This window comes from Thalassophryne amazonica, chromosome 10 (assembly GCF_902500255.1).
Source record: "Thalassophryne amazonica chromosome 10, fThaAma1.1, whole genome shotgun sequence".
NCBI classification, from domain to species: domain Eukaryota; kingdom Metazoa; phylum Chordata; class Actinopteri; order Batrachoidiformes; family Batrachoididae; genus Thalassophryne; species Thalassophryne amazonica.
The window spans coordinates 18,608,306-18,622,576 of NC_047112.1; the positions used below are offsets into that span (position 1 = coordinate 18,608,306).

The following is a 14,271-nucleotide window of genomic DNA, read 5'->3' on the forward strand; positions in this document are numbered from 1 at the left end:
TCACAATCAGAAGACGATGATGAAGCCTCATAACAAATGTCCTGCTCATGCTAAATCAGAGGATAGATCACACACTTATTTCAACAAATTCAGCTGTGCACTGTCTGTATGTATACACACACTCACACACCTGTATCTCCAGTCTGAGTCCAGCGGTGGGGGAAGGTTTGTACTCAGAGGAGGTCAGAGAGCCGCTTTTGCTCCTCTGCTCCTGAGGCGAGGGGCTACCTGTCCCAGCCTCACCTGGACTCCCACAGGTCTGATACACCTGAACACATATGAAAAACAAAAGTGGACAAGTTCATGTCAACATGGAACCCAGAACCTGTGGACTGAGAGGGGAGAACATCACCAGCAGATGTCTCCCCAGACCCAGAAACATTTTAGGTAAGACCAAGAGCTGAATCTGAATTAGTGGTTATAAAGATGAAGTTAAAGGCTCGCTCGCACCTTCAGCTTTTTGAGGAAAGATGTGTCAGAGTGAAATCTGTAGGTAGGAGACAAGAGAGGACTCCTGAAGTCCTGATTCAAGTTTGTCTTAAGTCAAGGACAGAGTGCAGAAATCCTCACTTGTCTCAATAACAAGAAAATCAAAAACTTCCAAAATGCGATAATGAACTCAGTCAGGAGCCACATCATCATTATCATCCTCCTCATCATCATCACCCTCACCCACACTGTCATCATCATCAACATCCATATCATCATCATCATCGTCTTCTTCATCATCATCATCATCGTCATCATTATTGTCCTCATCATCATCATCACCATCACCATCGTTGTCTTCATCATTATCATCCTCGTCTTCATCATCACTGTACACATCATCATCATCATCATGGTCCACATCATCATCATGGTCCACATCATCATCTTCGTACACATCATCATCATCATCCACATCATTGTCCACATCATCACCATCACCACCTCTTGCTTGCCTCTACTGGTGGTTGGCTCTCACTGCGGTATTGTATCACTTCCTGTTCCGGAGCACAGCGGTGTTTTTCTGTATCTGTTAGCTGTTTAATCTGCGCAGTTAGATTGATCTAGTTATCTAGATTACGATTTGTTTCCCAGTGTAATCTTTACGTGCCTTAACTAAAGCACTCTGTTGTGTGGGCCGCTGAAGAGGAGGTACTGCTGGCCCACCACCACCAGAGGGCGCCCTGTCTGGAGTGCAGGCTCCAGGCACCAGAGGGCGCTGCCGCCTCACAGGAGCAGCCAAGGTGACAGCTGTCACGCATCACCTGCAACAGCTGTTACCAATCATCTGATCGGCAGGGGTATATCAGCAGGACGACGTCTCCACCTCTTTGCCGAGATATCGTTCTACCTGGAAGGTAATATTCTCAGCTGACTGCTTGACAGTAACCTTTTGTGATTTTTGTGAGTGATAGCAGACTTTTTCTCCAACGAGAGGTGGAGGTAGCTTCCCTGCCGTGCAGGTTGCTGGGTGCAAACGCGCCCACGTTTAATTGTGTTCTTGTTCCTCGCCAGCAGTACCAGGTCCGACACGCGGAGGCAGTGGCCACCTGGGAGTTCGGGACTTGGCGGCTCCAGTATTCCCGGGGTCTGGTGGCGGAGGAAATCGTGTGGTTCCGGTTCTGCTTTGGACAGGCGTCTCCTATCTTCGAGCCTGCCCACACGACACCTTTGTGAATTGACTCTGGTCTATTGTTGTAATCTGTTGTATTTGTTGTGCACATTCACAACAGTAAAGTGTTGTTATTTGACCTGCTCCATTGTCCGTTCATTTGCGCCCCCTGTTGTGGGTCCGTGTACCTACACTTTCCCAACACACTCCTTCTGCTGAATCACCTCTAAATTATTTACACATTATTCACTATGCGTGTTTTTAGGAATCCGCTAGCTTAGCGTAGCTACTAGCTCTTAGCCGATTTAGCATGGCGGCTTCTCCTGTCTCTCCCGCACTTTTCTGCTCTGGGTGTGAAATGTTTAGTTATTCCTCGGCCTCCTTTAGCAGTAACGGTACTTGTAATAAGTGTAGCTTATTCGTAGCTTTGGAGGCCAGGCTGGGCGAATTGGAGACTCGGCTCCGCACCGTGGAAAATTCTACAGCTAGCCAGGCCCCTGTAGTCGGTGCGGACCAAGGTAGCTTAGCCGCCGTTAGTTACCCCCTGGCAGATCCCGAGCAGCCGGGAAAGCAGGCTGACTGGGTGACTGTGAGGAGGAAGCGTAGCCCTAAACAGAAGCCCCGTGTACACCGCCAACCCGTTCACATCTCTAACCGTTTTTCCCCACTCGACGACACACCCGCCGAGGATCAAACTCTGGTTATTGGCGACTCTGTTTTGCGAAATGTGAAGTTAGCGACACCAGCAACCATAGTCAATTGTCTTCCGGGGGCCAGAGCAGGCGACATTGAAGGAAATTTGAAACTGCTGGCTAAGGCTAAGCGTAAATTTGGCAAGATTGTAATTCACGTCGGCAGTAATGACACCCGGTTACGCCAATCGGAGGTCACTAAAATTAACATTAAATCGGTGTGTAACTTTGCAAAAACAATGTCGGACTCTGTAGTTTTCTCTGGGCCCCTCCCCAATCAGACCGGGAGTGACATGTTTAGCCGCATGTTCTCCTTGAATTGCTGGCTGTTTGAGTGGCGTCCAAAAAATGAGGTGGGCTTCATAGATAATTGCAAAGCTTCTGGGGAAAACTTGGTCTTGTTAGGAGAGACGGCATCCATCCCACTTTGGATGGAGCAGCTCTCATTTCTAGAAATCTGGCCAATTTTCTTAAATCCTCCAAACCATGACTATCCAGGGTTGGGACCAGGAAGCAGAGTTGTAGTCTTACACACCTCTCTGCAGCTTCTCTCCCCCTGCCATCCCCTCATTACCCCATCCCCGTAGAGACGGTGCCTGCTCCCAGACTACCAATAACCAGCAAAAATCTATTTAAGCATAAAAATTCAAAAAGAAAAAATAATATAGCACCTTCAACTGCACCACAGACTAAAACAGTTAAATGTGGTCTATTAAACATTAGGTCTCTCTCTTCTAAGTCCCTGTTGGTAAATGATATAATAATTGATCAACATATTGATTTATTCTGCCTTACAGAAACCTGGTTACAGCAGGATGAATATGTTAGTTTAAATGAGTCAACACCCCCGAGTCACACTAACTGTCAGAATGCTCGTAGCACGGGCCGGGGCGGAGGATTAGCAGCAATCTTCCATTCCAGCTTATTAATTAATCAAAAACCCAGACAGAGCTTTAATTCATTTGAAAGCTTGACTCTTAGTCTTGTCCATCCAAATTGGAAGTCCCAAAAACCAGTTTTATTTGTTATTATCTATCGTCCACCTGGTCGTTACTGTGAGTTTCTCTGTGAATTTTCATACCTTTTGTCTGACTTAGTGCTTAGCTCAGATAAGATAATTATAGTGGGCGATTTTAACATCCACACAGATGCTGAGAATGACAGCCTCAACACTGCATTTAATCTATTATTAGACTCTATTGGCTTTGCTCAAAAAGTAAATGAGTCCACCCACCACTTTAATCATATCTTAGATCTTGTTCTGACTTATGGTATGGAAATAGAAGACTTAACAGTATTCCCTGAAAACTCCCTTCTGTCTGATAATTTCTTAATAACATTTACATTTACTCTGATGGACTACCCAGCAGTGGGGAATAAGTTTCATTACACTAGAAGTCTTTCAGAAAGCGCTGTAACTAGGTTTAAGGATATGATTCCTTCTTTATGTTCTCTAATGCCATATACCAACACAGTGCAGAGTAGCTACCTAAACTCTGTAAGTGAGATAGAGTATCTCGTCAATAGTTTTACATCCTCATTGAAGACAACTTTGGATGCTGTAGCTCCTCTAAAAAAGAGAGCTTTAAATCAGAAGTGCCTGACTCCGTGGTATAACTCACAAACTCGTAGCTTAAAGCAGATAACCCGTAAGTTGGAGAGGAAATGGCGTCTCACTAATTTAGAAGATCTTCACTTAGCCTGGAAAAAGAGTCTGTTGCTCTATAAAAAAGCCCTCCGTAAAGCTAGGACATCTTTCTACTCATCACTAATTGAAGACAATAAGAACAACCCCAGGTTTCTTTTCAGCACTGTAGCCAGGCTGACAAAGAGTCAGAGCTCTATTGAGCTGAGTATTCCATTAACTTTAACTAGTAATGACTTCATGACTTTCTTTGCTAACAAAATTTTAACTATTAGAGAAAAAATTACTCATAACCATCCCAAAGACGTATCATTATCTTTGGCTGCTTTCAGTGATGCCGGTATTTGGTTAGACTCTTTCTCTCCGATTGTTCTGTCTGAGTTATTTTCATTAGTTACTTCATCCAAACCATCAACATGTTTATTAGACCCCATTCCTACCAGGCTGCTCAAGGAAGCCCTACCATTATTTAATGCTTCGATCTTAAATATGATCAGTCTATCTTTGTTATCTTTGCTATGTACCACAGGCTTTTAAGGTGGCAGTAATTAAACCATTACTTAAAAAGCCATCACTTGACCCAGCTATCTTAGCTAATTATAGGCCAATCTCCAACCTTCCTTTTCTGTCAAAAATTCTTGAAAGGGTAGTTGTAAAACAGCTAACTGATCATCTGCAGAGGAATGGTCTATTTGAAGAGTTTCAGTCAGATTTTAGAATTCATCATAGTACAGAAACAGCATTAGTGAAGGTTACAAATGATCTTCTTATGGCCTCGGACAGTGGACTCATCTCTGTGCTTGTTCTGTTAGACCTCAGTGCTGCTTTTGATACTGTTGACCATAAAATTTTATTACAGAGATTAGAGCATGCCATAGGTATTAAAGGCACTGCGCTGCGGTGGTTTGAATCATATTTGTCTAATAGATTACAATTTGTTCATGTAAATGGGGAATCTTCTTCACAGACTAAAGTTAATTATGGAGTTCCACAAGGTTCTGTGCTAGGACCAATTTTATTCACTTTATACATGCTTCCCTTAGGCAGTATTATTAGACGGTATTGCTTAAATTTTCATTGTTACGCAGATGATACCCAGCTTTATCTATCCATGAAGCCAGAGGACACACACCAATTAGCTAAACTGCAGGATTGTCTTACAGACATAAAGACATGGATGACCTCTAATTTCCTGCTTTTAAACTCAGATAAAACTGAAGTTATTGTACTTGGCCCCACAAATCTTAGAAACATGGTGTCTAACCAGATCCTTACTCTGGATGGCATTACCCTGACCTCTAGTAATACTGTGAGAAATCTTGGAGTCATTTTTGATCAGGATATGTCATTCAAAGCGCATATTAAACAAATATGTAGGACTGCTTTTTTGCATTTACGCAATATCTCTATAAGTAGAAAGGTCTTGTCTCAGAGTGATGCTGAAAAACTAATTCATGCATTTATTTCCTCTAGGCTGGACTATTGTAATTCATTATTATCAGGTTGTCCTAAAAGTTCCCTAAAAAGCCTTCAGTTAATTCAAAATGCTGCAGCTAGAGTACTGACGGGGACTAGAAGGAGAGAGCATATCTCACCCATATTGGCCTCTCTTCATTGGCTTCCTGTTAATTCTAGAATAGAATTTAAAATTCTTCTTCTTACTTATAAGGTTTTGAATAATCAGGTCCCATCTTATCTTAGGGACCTCGTAGTACCATATCACCCCAATAGAGCGCTTCGCTCTCAGACTGCAGGCTTACTTGTAGTTCCTAGGGTTTGTAAGAGTAGAATGGGAGGCAGAGCCTTCAGCTTTCAGGCTCCTCTCCTGTGGAACCAGCTCCCAATTCAGATCAGGGAGACAGACACCCTCTCTACTTTTAAGATTAGGCTTAAAACTTTCCTTTTTGCTAAAGCTTATAGTTAGGGCTGGATCAGGTGACCCTGAACCATCCCTTAGTTATGCTGCTATAGACGTAGACTGCTGGGGGGGTTTCCATGATGCACTGTTTCTTTCTGTTTTTGCTCTGTATGCACCACTCTGCATTTAATCATTAGTGATCGATCTCTGCTCCCCTCCACAGCATGTCTTTTTCCTGGTTCTCTCCCTCAGCCCCAACCAGTCCCAGCAGAAGACTGCCACTCCCTGAGCCTGGTTCTGCTGGAGGTTTCTTCCTGTTAAAAGGGAGTTTTTCCTTCCCACTGTAGCCAAGTGCTTGCTCACAGGGGGTCGTTTTGACCGTTGGGGTTTTACATAATTATTGTATGGCCTTGCCTTACAATATAAAGCGCCTTGGGGCAACTGTTTGTTGTGATTTGGCGCTATATAAAAAAATTGATTGATTGATTGATTGATCATCACTGTCACCATCTTCATCATCATCATTGTCGTCATCTTTCTCATCATCATCACCGTCCACATCATCATCAACACCACATCACCACAGTCCACATCATCATCATCATCCACATCATCGTCATCATCGTCCACATCATCGTCCACATCATCATCATCATCGTCCACATCATCGACATCATCATTCTCATCATCATCGTCCTTGTCATCATCATGGTCCACATCATCATCATCATTCGTTGTCCACATCATCAACATCATCCTCATCAGCATCATCGTCCACATCATCATCATTATCCCCCTTGTCATCATCATCATCACCATGGTCCTCATCATCATCATCATCAACAACATCATCATCATCATCATCCTCGTCATCATCATCATCCTCCTCGTCATCATCATCATCATCGTCATCATCATCATCCTCCTCGTCATAAACATCATCATCCTCATCAGCATCATCGTCCACATCATCATCATGATGACATCATCATCATCACCATGGTCCTCCTCATCATCATCATCGTCAACAACATCATCATCAACATCATCCTCCTCATCATCATGTTGTCATGGGTCATGTTTTGGCTCTTCTTCTGTTTTGGTTATAAGTCATTTTGAGTTATTTCTAATCATTTTCACTCTGTGTCATTTTGTGATGTTTAATATTCATGCTGTTATTCTGGCATTTCATTTTGTGTTACTTTGACTACTGGATTGTTGACCTACACATATGTGTCCCTGCACTTGTGGGTTTAATTGCTCCATGTCCTTTATAACTGTTAGAACATCTTGTAGTGGCCAGATTGTATTAGGTTCCACCCTGTTCTCTAGCATTCCATGTTAAAGTGTTTTTTATTCCACGTTACTCGTGTTGGCTGTCATTCCAGACTCCTGTTTCTTGCCTATGGCTTTTGCTCTGGTTACAGTGTGTTTTACTCCATGTTATACACTTTTGCCACCATTCTCCATTCCTGCCTGATGATTGACCTCATTCTGTGTTTTGGATAACTCTACTTCCTAACCCCTTGGAAGACTGTTTCTCTTGAGAATTCTGGTTACAGAATTCTGCCTGGTCTTTTGGCCTTTTCTCCTGTTGTTCCCCTCAGATAAGGAGAGGATGTCATGATCTGGACTTCTGTGTCATGTTTTCTGTTTAATTCTGTTTAGTTTAGGTTTGGTTGTTTTGTCTGTGTGTGATTTCTCTTGTTGTGTTTTTCTTGCTTGGGCTTTGTCTTTCCCTATCTCTCTTGTCTGTCTCTCTTTATGCTTGGTGGCGGGTGGTGCACAATGTTTGGGCCACACCCTATTCTGGAGCTTTTCACACACCTGTTTCTAATCTGTAGCTCATCACCTGGGTGTATGTAATCTTCACAGGTTGCACTAGTTCTCCACCAGATCGTTGCGCCTTGTGCCTTCGTTTCCAGCTCTGTACCTGTGTTTTCTAGTCCTGCTTCCACGTTGTGTTTTGACCACCATGCCTGATGATTGTGATTTGTTTGCTGATTTTGGACTGCCTTACTGTGTACCGGACCCCGCTGATTCATTCAGTAAACAATCTTGAAAACCAGAGCTGTGTTGTTGAGTCCAGCATTTGTGTCCAGACATCTCTGTCCACCAACCCTGATAGAGGATGGTTTTGGAATGATTACAGCCTGCCAGACCCAAGTCTGTGTTCTCACCGGTCTTGCCTCCCATGTTTGCTGCTGAGTTTTACCAATTAGTGTTAGTATTTAGAACAATAAAAGCTGGTCTAACCACCCTTTGTTGTTGCTCTCTGTTTTGGGGTCTTTGCCAAGATTCATTATAAGCATCACAGATACATAAGCCAGGGTCAGTACATAGAGGTGGCGCTGCTTTTGCAGGTCACATGACATTCTGAGGACATCCTGGCCATTTGACAGCAGAGCCTGAAAGTGCTGAATGAGGCTGTTTGAGCAAGCATCTTTTTATGACCTATAGTTACATTCTAAAGTTAGACAAAAGTGAATTGTAGAGTAAAAAATGTACCCAACGGCAGCATATTGTCATTTCTCTCTCAAATTTTGTTTTCAGTCCTCATTTCAAACAGTTGATGTCTTTGAAGTACAGATTTTCTTGTTGTGAAACAGGTGTACTCCAGCCAGTGCACCGCTATGATATCACCTCTAAGGGAGTTATACACTCACCAGCCACTTTATTAGGTGCACCTTGCTAGTAACCAGTTTGGACCCCATTCTGCCTCAGTTCTTCATGGCATAGATTCTACAAGGCATTGGAAACGTTCCTCAGAGATGTTTGTTCATATTGACATGTTGGCATCATGTAGTCACCCATTCAAACAGTCTGTCCATTCTCCTCTGACCTCTGACATCAACAAGGCATTTTCATCCACACAACTGCCGCTCACTGGATAAATTTTTCAATAGATTTCTCTGTAAACCCTAGAAATGGTTGTGTGTGAAAATCCCAGGAGATCAGAAGTTTCTAAGCTACCCAGACCAGTACATCTGGCACCAACAACCCTGCCATGTTCAAATCACTTAAATCACCTTTCTTCCCCATCGTCAACAACATCATCATCCTCATCATCATCATTGTCAACATCATCATCATCCTCCTCATCATCATCATCATTATCCACATCATCATCATCAACATCATCCTCATCATCACCAAAATGTAAGTGGTTAGTCCTCTTACCCTGTCTGTGAAAGTATTCATGTTGTTCTGCAGGTATCGCATGGCCTCATAAATTTGAGCTGGGATGGAGGAGACGACCACGTCCAGACTGGGTTCTGTGCTGAAACTAGACGCCACCTGGATCATTGTGTCTGAAGCATGAAAAGGACAAACACAGAGCTGATACAAGGCTTAAAGTAAGGGGAAACAAATAATAACACTCCCACGTGGTTACAAATTCAAAAAGCTGATAATAAAGTCTAAATTATTACCCAGCATGCTCTTTTTAATATGCAATAACAGTAGTGGGAGTAATGCTGAAAGAATGACTAAATACGGTTTTGAAAGGTTGTCTAAATCTAAAGTGTTATAATGTAATAACACTGGACAACTTAACAGGTAGATTCTGCTGTTGTTGTTTTAAAGTGGACATACTGTCCACTTTTTCAGCAAGTTCATACAGATCACCAGTTGTCTGAAAACACATGAACATTGTCCAAAAACTACAAATATTCAGGCGATGCATAAAAAACACATTTCCAGGCATCAAAGCAATGACCTGTTGTGCCTGTCACTTTAAATGCAAAGCTGGTGCTGACCACGCCCTTTAGTAAGGGGAGGGGCAGGGGCAGCAATGTGATAGCTAGACCTGGGGTCACTAGACCTGCTCAAGGAGGACGCCTGAACTGCGTGCGTTCCATGTTGATGCGCATCACTCAGCCTGGTTCAGTGGGCGTGTCACACACAGGGCGGCCTGGTTCAGTGGGCGTGTCACTTAGAGGGCAGCCTGGTTCAGTGGGTGTGTCACTTAGAGGGGAGCCTAGTTCAGTGGGCGTGTCACTCACAGGGCTATCTGGTACATATGGTCCCACTCTGGCCAGAGTGGGACCATATGTACAGTGGCAGTGTTAATTTAACACTGTCAGTGATAGTTTTACATGGGTGATTTTACTGTGAACGAACAAGGGCAGGGTTCAAGGTCAAGTTTCTGGTCCCATATTTGAAAGTGAGGTGCAGACTGACACTCACTATTGCCTGACAAAGTTTGATCCGGCTCTGATCCAGATTGTGGATTTTGTGGACATTTGAATTTAATATTGAACAGCCCATTTATTGTAGATTTTGCATTATATCTCAATCAAAAGTGCCTCAGTCACTCTCATTTGTGACAATGAGGTGCAAACTGGCACACTCAATGAATAGACTAAGTTTGATCTCCATCTGATCCGTATTGCGGGTTTAGGAGATATTTGCTATTAGCATTGAAAAGCCCTTTTGATCTATATTTTGTATTACATTTTAGCTTATGAAAAGCATTTGACCTTGAAAATTTTTCTTCAAGGTAAAAATTTGTGAAACTGTAAACTAGTGTGAGTACAGTGCTCTTGTTTTCTATTTTGTAATTTATGTTATAAATGTATAAATCCTCCGGGGAGGTGATGGTCCAGTGGATAAGTGTTGGGCTTGAGACCAGAGGATCCTCGGTTCAAATCCCAGCCTGACGGAAACGGAAAATCACTAAGGGCCCTTGAGCAAGGTCCTAAATCCCCTAGTTGCTCCCGGTGTGTAGTGAGTACCTTGTATGTCAGCACCCACACATTGGGGTGAATGAGAGGCATTATTGTAAAGCGCTTTGAGCACCTGATGCAGATGGAAAAATGCAGTCTATTTATAAATAAACACACACACACACACACACACACACACACACACACACACACACACACACACACACACACACACACACACACACACACATATATATAAGATAAGATAAGATAAAACTTTATTGATCTCACAGAGGAGAAATTCACATTACATCAGCTCTTAAAAACACACAAGATGAGTGCAAGTAGAAGAAAATGTTCATCAAACAGCGTGTGCAAGGATAAGCAGTAATAATAATAATACTTGTAACAGTACAATAAAATAAGAAAATGAGGTAGAAATGTATATATATATATATATATATATATATATATATATATATATATATATATATATATATATATATATATATATATATATATATATTGCTGCATATTTAAGACCATGACATTTAATGTTTGTAATGTAATGTCTGTTCTTTTGCAGTAACATTTAGTGGAAAAACTGCAGTCAGTTCTGTGTTTCCACTCAAACTCATGAAATCATTTTTCGGGTTTTATGGCAGCTAATCAGCCTTACCTATCAGGTTCTGCCACTCGGAGTTCAGGTCCGCTTGATTGGCGAGGCAGCCTTTCATCACATTGGCGCAGTAGTTGGAGCAGGGTTTGACCGAGGTCAGACCCCGACAGTGGGGGCAGTAGGACAGCTTCATCAGGGCCTTCACACACTCAGGGCTCAGTGGAACCTGGCGGGGTCGGACGAGACACATTTAGTATATGGAAACGTTTAAATGCGCAACATGCACATGCATATATTTGACTTTTCAGCCTTCAGTACACTTGCCATAATCTGCCACCACAACTGGGAACAATAGTGAAGAAACATGCAAGGTTGTATTAAAAAACAAAGAAAGACGACAAAAGAAGAGGGCAAGAACAGAAAAATAAAAAGTGACACTTTTTGATTTGTAAAGAATTATGCACAATCATCACGTCGCTTAAGGCTTGGTTCCTGATTTATATTTTAAAAACTGATCTGAGGAGATTATTTGTATGCGTAAGTGTCTGGTAATAATAATAATAATAATAATAATAATAATAATAATAAACTAACCACATTCATCATTTGATAAAAGGTGTCCTTATGACTTTTGATAGAAGACCCTAACTTCCTTTTTGATGATATGTGTTTTTTTCCCTGGTGGAGACTTTTTCTCAGACTGTTTAGGGTGTGACGACTGCATGTGCATCATATCTGCTTTCCTGGGACGGAGCCCAGCAGACCTTAGTCACGCTCACTGAGCCAGAGCCAGTCAGATCATGACTGTGTCACTTCAGACTTCATCCACACGATCACACAATCCAAATATCTTTTTTAAAGAAGCTTCCCAGGGTGGTTAAATATGCAAAACACTGGCTGCTTGTCCACGTGAAAACAAAGACATGAACTGTTCTCTGTCCTACTACTCTGGCATCTAAAAAGTGATGTTTTAAAACACTTTTTATGCTTCTCCTTGAATAAGAATGAAGCTGAAGTATTTGGTGTCCTCAAGAAAAAACAAACAAAACCAAAGTGAGAGTCTGGAGACCTCTGTGTTGTCATGGGTCATGTTTTGGCTCTTCTTCTGTTTTGGTTATAAGTCATTTTGAGTTATTTCTAATCATTTTCACTCTGTGTCATTTTGTGATGTTTAATATTCATGCTGTTATTCTGGCATTTCATTTTGTGTTACTTTGACTACTGGATTGTTGACCTACACATATGTGTCCCTGCACTTGTGGGTTTAATTGCTCCATGTCCTTTATAACTGTTAGAACATCTTGTAGTGGCCAGATTGTATTAGGTTCCACCCTGTTCTCTAGCATTCCATGTTAAAGTGTTTTTATTCCACGTTACTCGTGTTGGCTGTCATTCCAGACTCCTGTTTCTTGCCTATGGCTTTTGCTCTGGTTACAGTGTGTTTTACTCCATGTTATACACTTGCCAAGATTCATTATAAGCATCACAGATACATAAGCCAGGGTCAGTACATAGAGGTGGCGCTGCTTTTGCAGGTCACATGACATTCTGCGGACATCCTGGCCATTTGACAGCAGAGCCTGAAAGTGCTGAATGAGGCTGTTTGAGCAAGCATCTTTTTATGACCTATAGTTACATTCTAAAGTTAGACAAAAGTGAATTGTAGAGTAAAAAATGTACCCAACGGCAGCATATTGTCATTTCTCTCTCAAATTTTGTTTTCAGTCCTCATTTCAAACAGTTGATGTCTTTGAAGTACAGATTTTCTTGTTGTGAAACAGGTGTACTCCAGCTAGTGCACCGCTATGATATCACCTCTAAGGGAGTTATACACTCACCAGCCACTTTATTAGGTGCACCTTGCTAGTAACCAGTTTGGACCCCATTCTGCCTCAGTTCTTCATGGCATAGATTCTACAAGGTGTTGGAAACGTTCCTCAGAGATGTTTGTTCATATTGACATGTTGGCATCATGTAGTCACCCATTCAAACAGTCTGTCCATTCTCCTCTGACCTCTGACATCAACAAGGCATTTTCATCCACACAACTGCCGCTCACTGGATACATTTTTCAGTCCATTTCTCTGTAAACCCTAGAAATGGTTGTGTGTGAAAATCCCAGGAGATCAGAAGTTTCTAAGCTACCCAGACCAGTACATCTGACACCAACAACCCTGCCATGTTCAAATCACTTAAATCACCTTTCTTCCCCATTCTGATGTTCAGTTTGAACTTCAGCGAGCTGTCTTCATCATGTATAGATGCCATTGAACTGCCCTGTGATTGGCTGATTAGCTATTTGTGTTAACAAGCAGTGGGACAGGTGTGCTGTACAAGTTTAAACATGAACTTTATTATAAAAACTTTATATAAAACAACCAACCAATGTATGTCATGCTGCCACCTCATGAATTGGCAGTTACTCAACATTTGCATAAAATAAACTTCTCGTCTCTTTAGGCCACACCCGGCTGGCGGCATAGTGACCACTTTCCTCTTATCGCTGTAAAATGCCCACTCTGTTTGAAAATGAATGTTAGCTGGTTGCTCTGCCTCTTGTCTCTTTTAGCTAATGTGATGAAGGGTGAGTGGGGTCCCAGCCATGCTGGACAGTGTTTTTTTTTGCATTAATTATTCAGTAAAATAAAAATTTACATATTGAAAAATAACGCACATACCGATATGTTTGTGAAAGGCTCATACTGGACGATATTTCGACCAACCGATATATATCGGTCAAGCTCTAGTCTCCAGTATTGATGAAACTGCTATACACAGTAACACAGCAGAAAAACCACTGTGAGGAACCTTGGATGTTCGTTGTTGGGGAATATCCAAGAAATCTCAGTTCTACACCGGTATTAACATATGCAATTAACTACTAGGTTGATTTTGTAGCCCTTAAATAAAGTTCAGTGCAACTAACCCACTCACTCATCTTCAACGCTTATCCAAGATTGGGTCGCGAGGGCAACAGCTCTAGCAGGGTACCCCAGACTTCCCTATCCTGTGCCACATAGCCCACCTCTGACTGGTGGATCCCGAGGCGTTCCCAGGCCAGTGTGGAGATATAATCTCTCCACCGAGTCCTGGGTCTTCCACGGGGTCTCAGCCTAGGTGGATGTGCCAGAAACACCTCCCTCAGAGGAGGCATCCTTCCAAGATGCCCGAACCACCTCAGCTGGCTCCT

General features: G+C 42.2%; 1 protein-coding gene across 1 annotated transcript in view; it reads right to left on the reverse strand.

Moving 5' to 3' along the window:
* gpc1a (glypican 1a) overlaps positions 1-14,271 on the reverse strand; it is a 107,209-nt gene that overhangs the window by 10,404 nt on the left and 82,534 nt on the right. The window contains exons 5-7 of the mRNA XM_034179502.1: positions 11,142-11,307; positions 8,976-9,106; positions 131-268 (exon numbers count right to left, since the gene is read on the reverse strand). Of these exons, the coding sequence (XP_034035393.1) occupies positions 131-268; positions 8,976-9,106; positions 11,142-11,307 (435 nt within the window). The remainder of the gene's footprint in view (positions 1-130; positions 269-8,975; positions 9,107-11,141; positions 11,308-14,271) is intronic.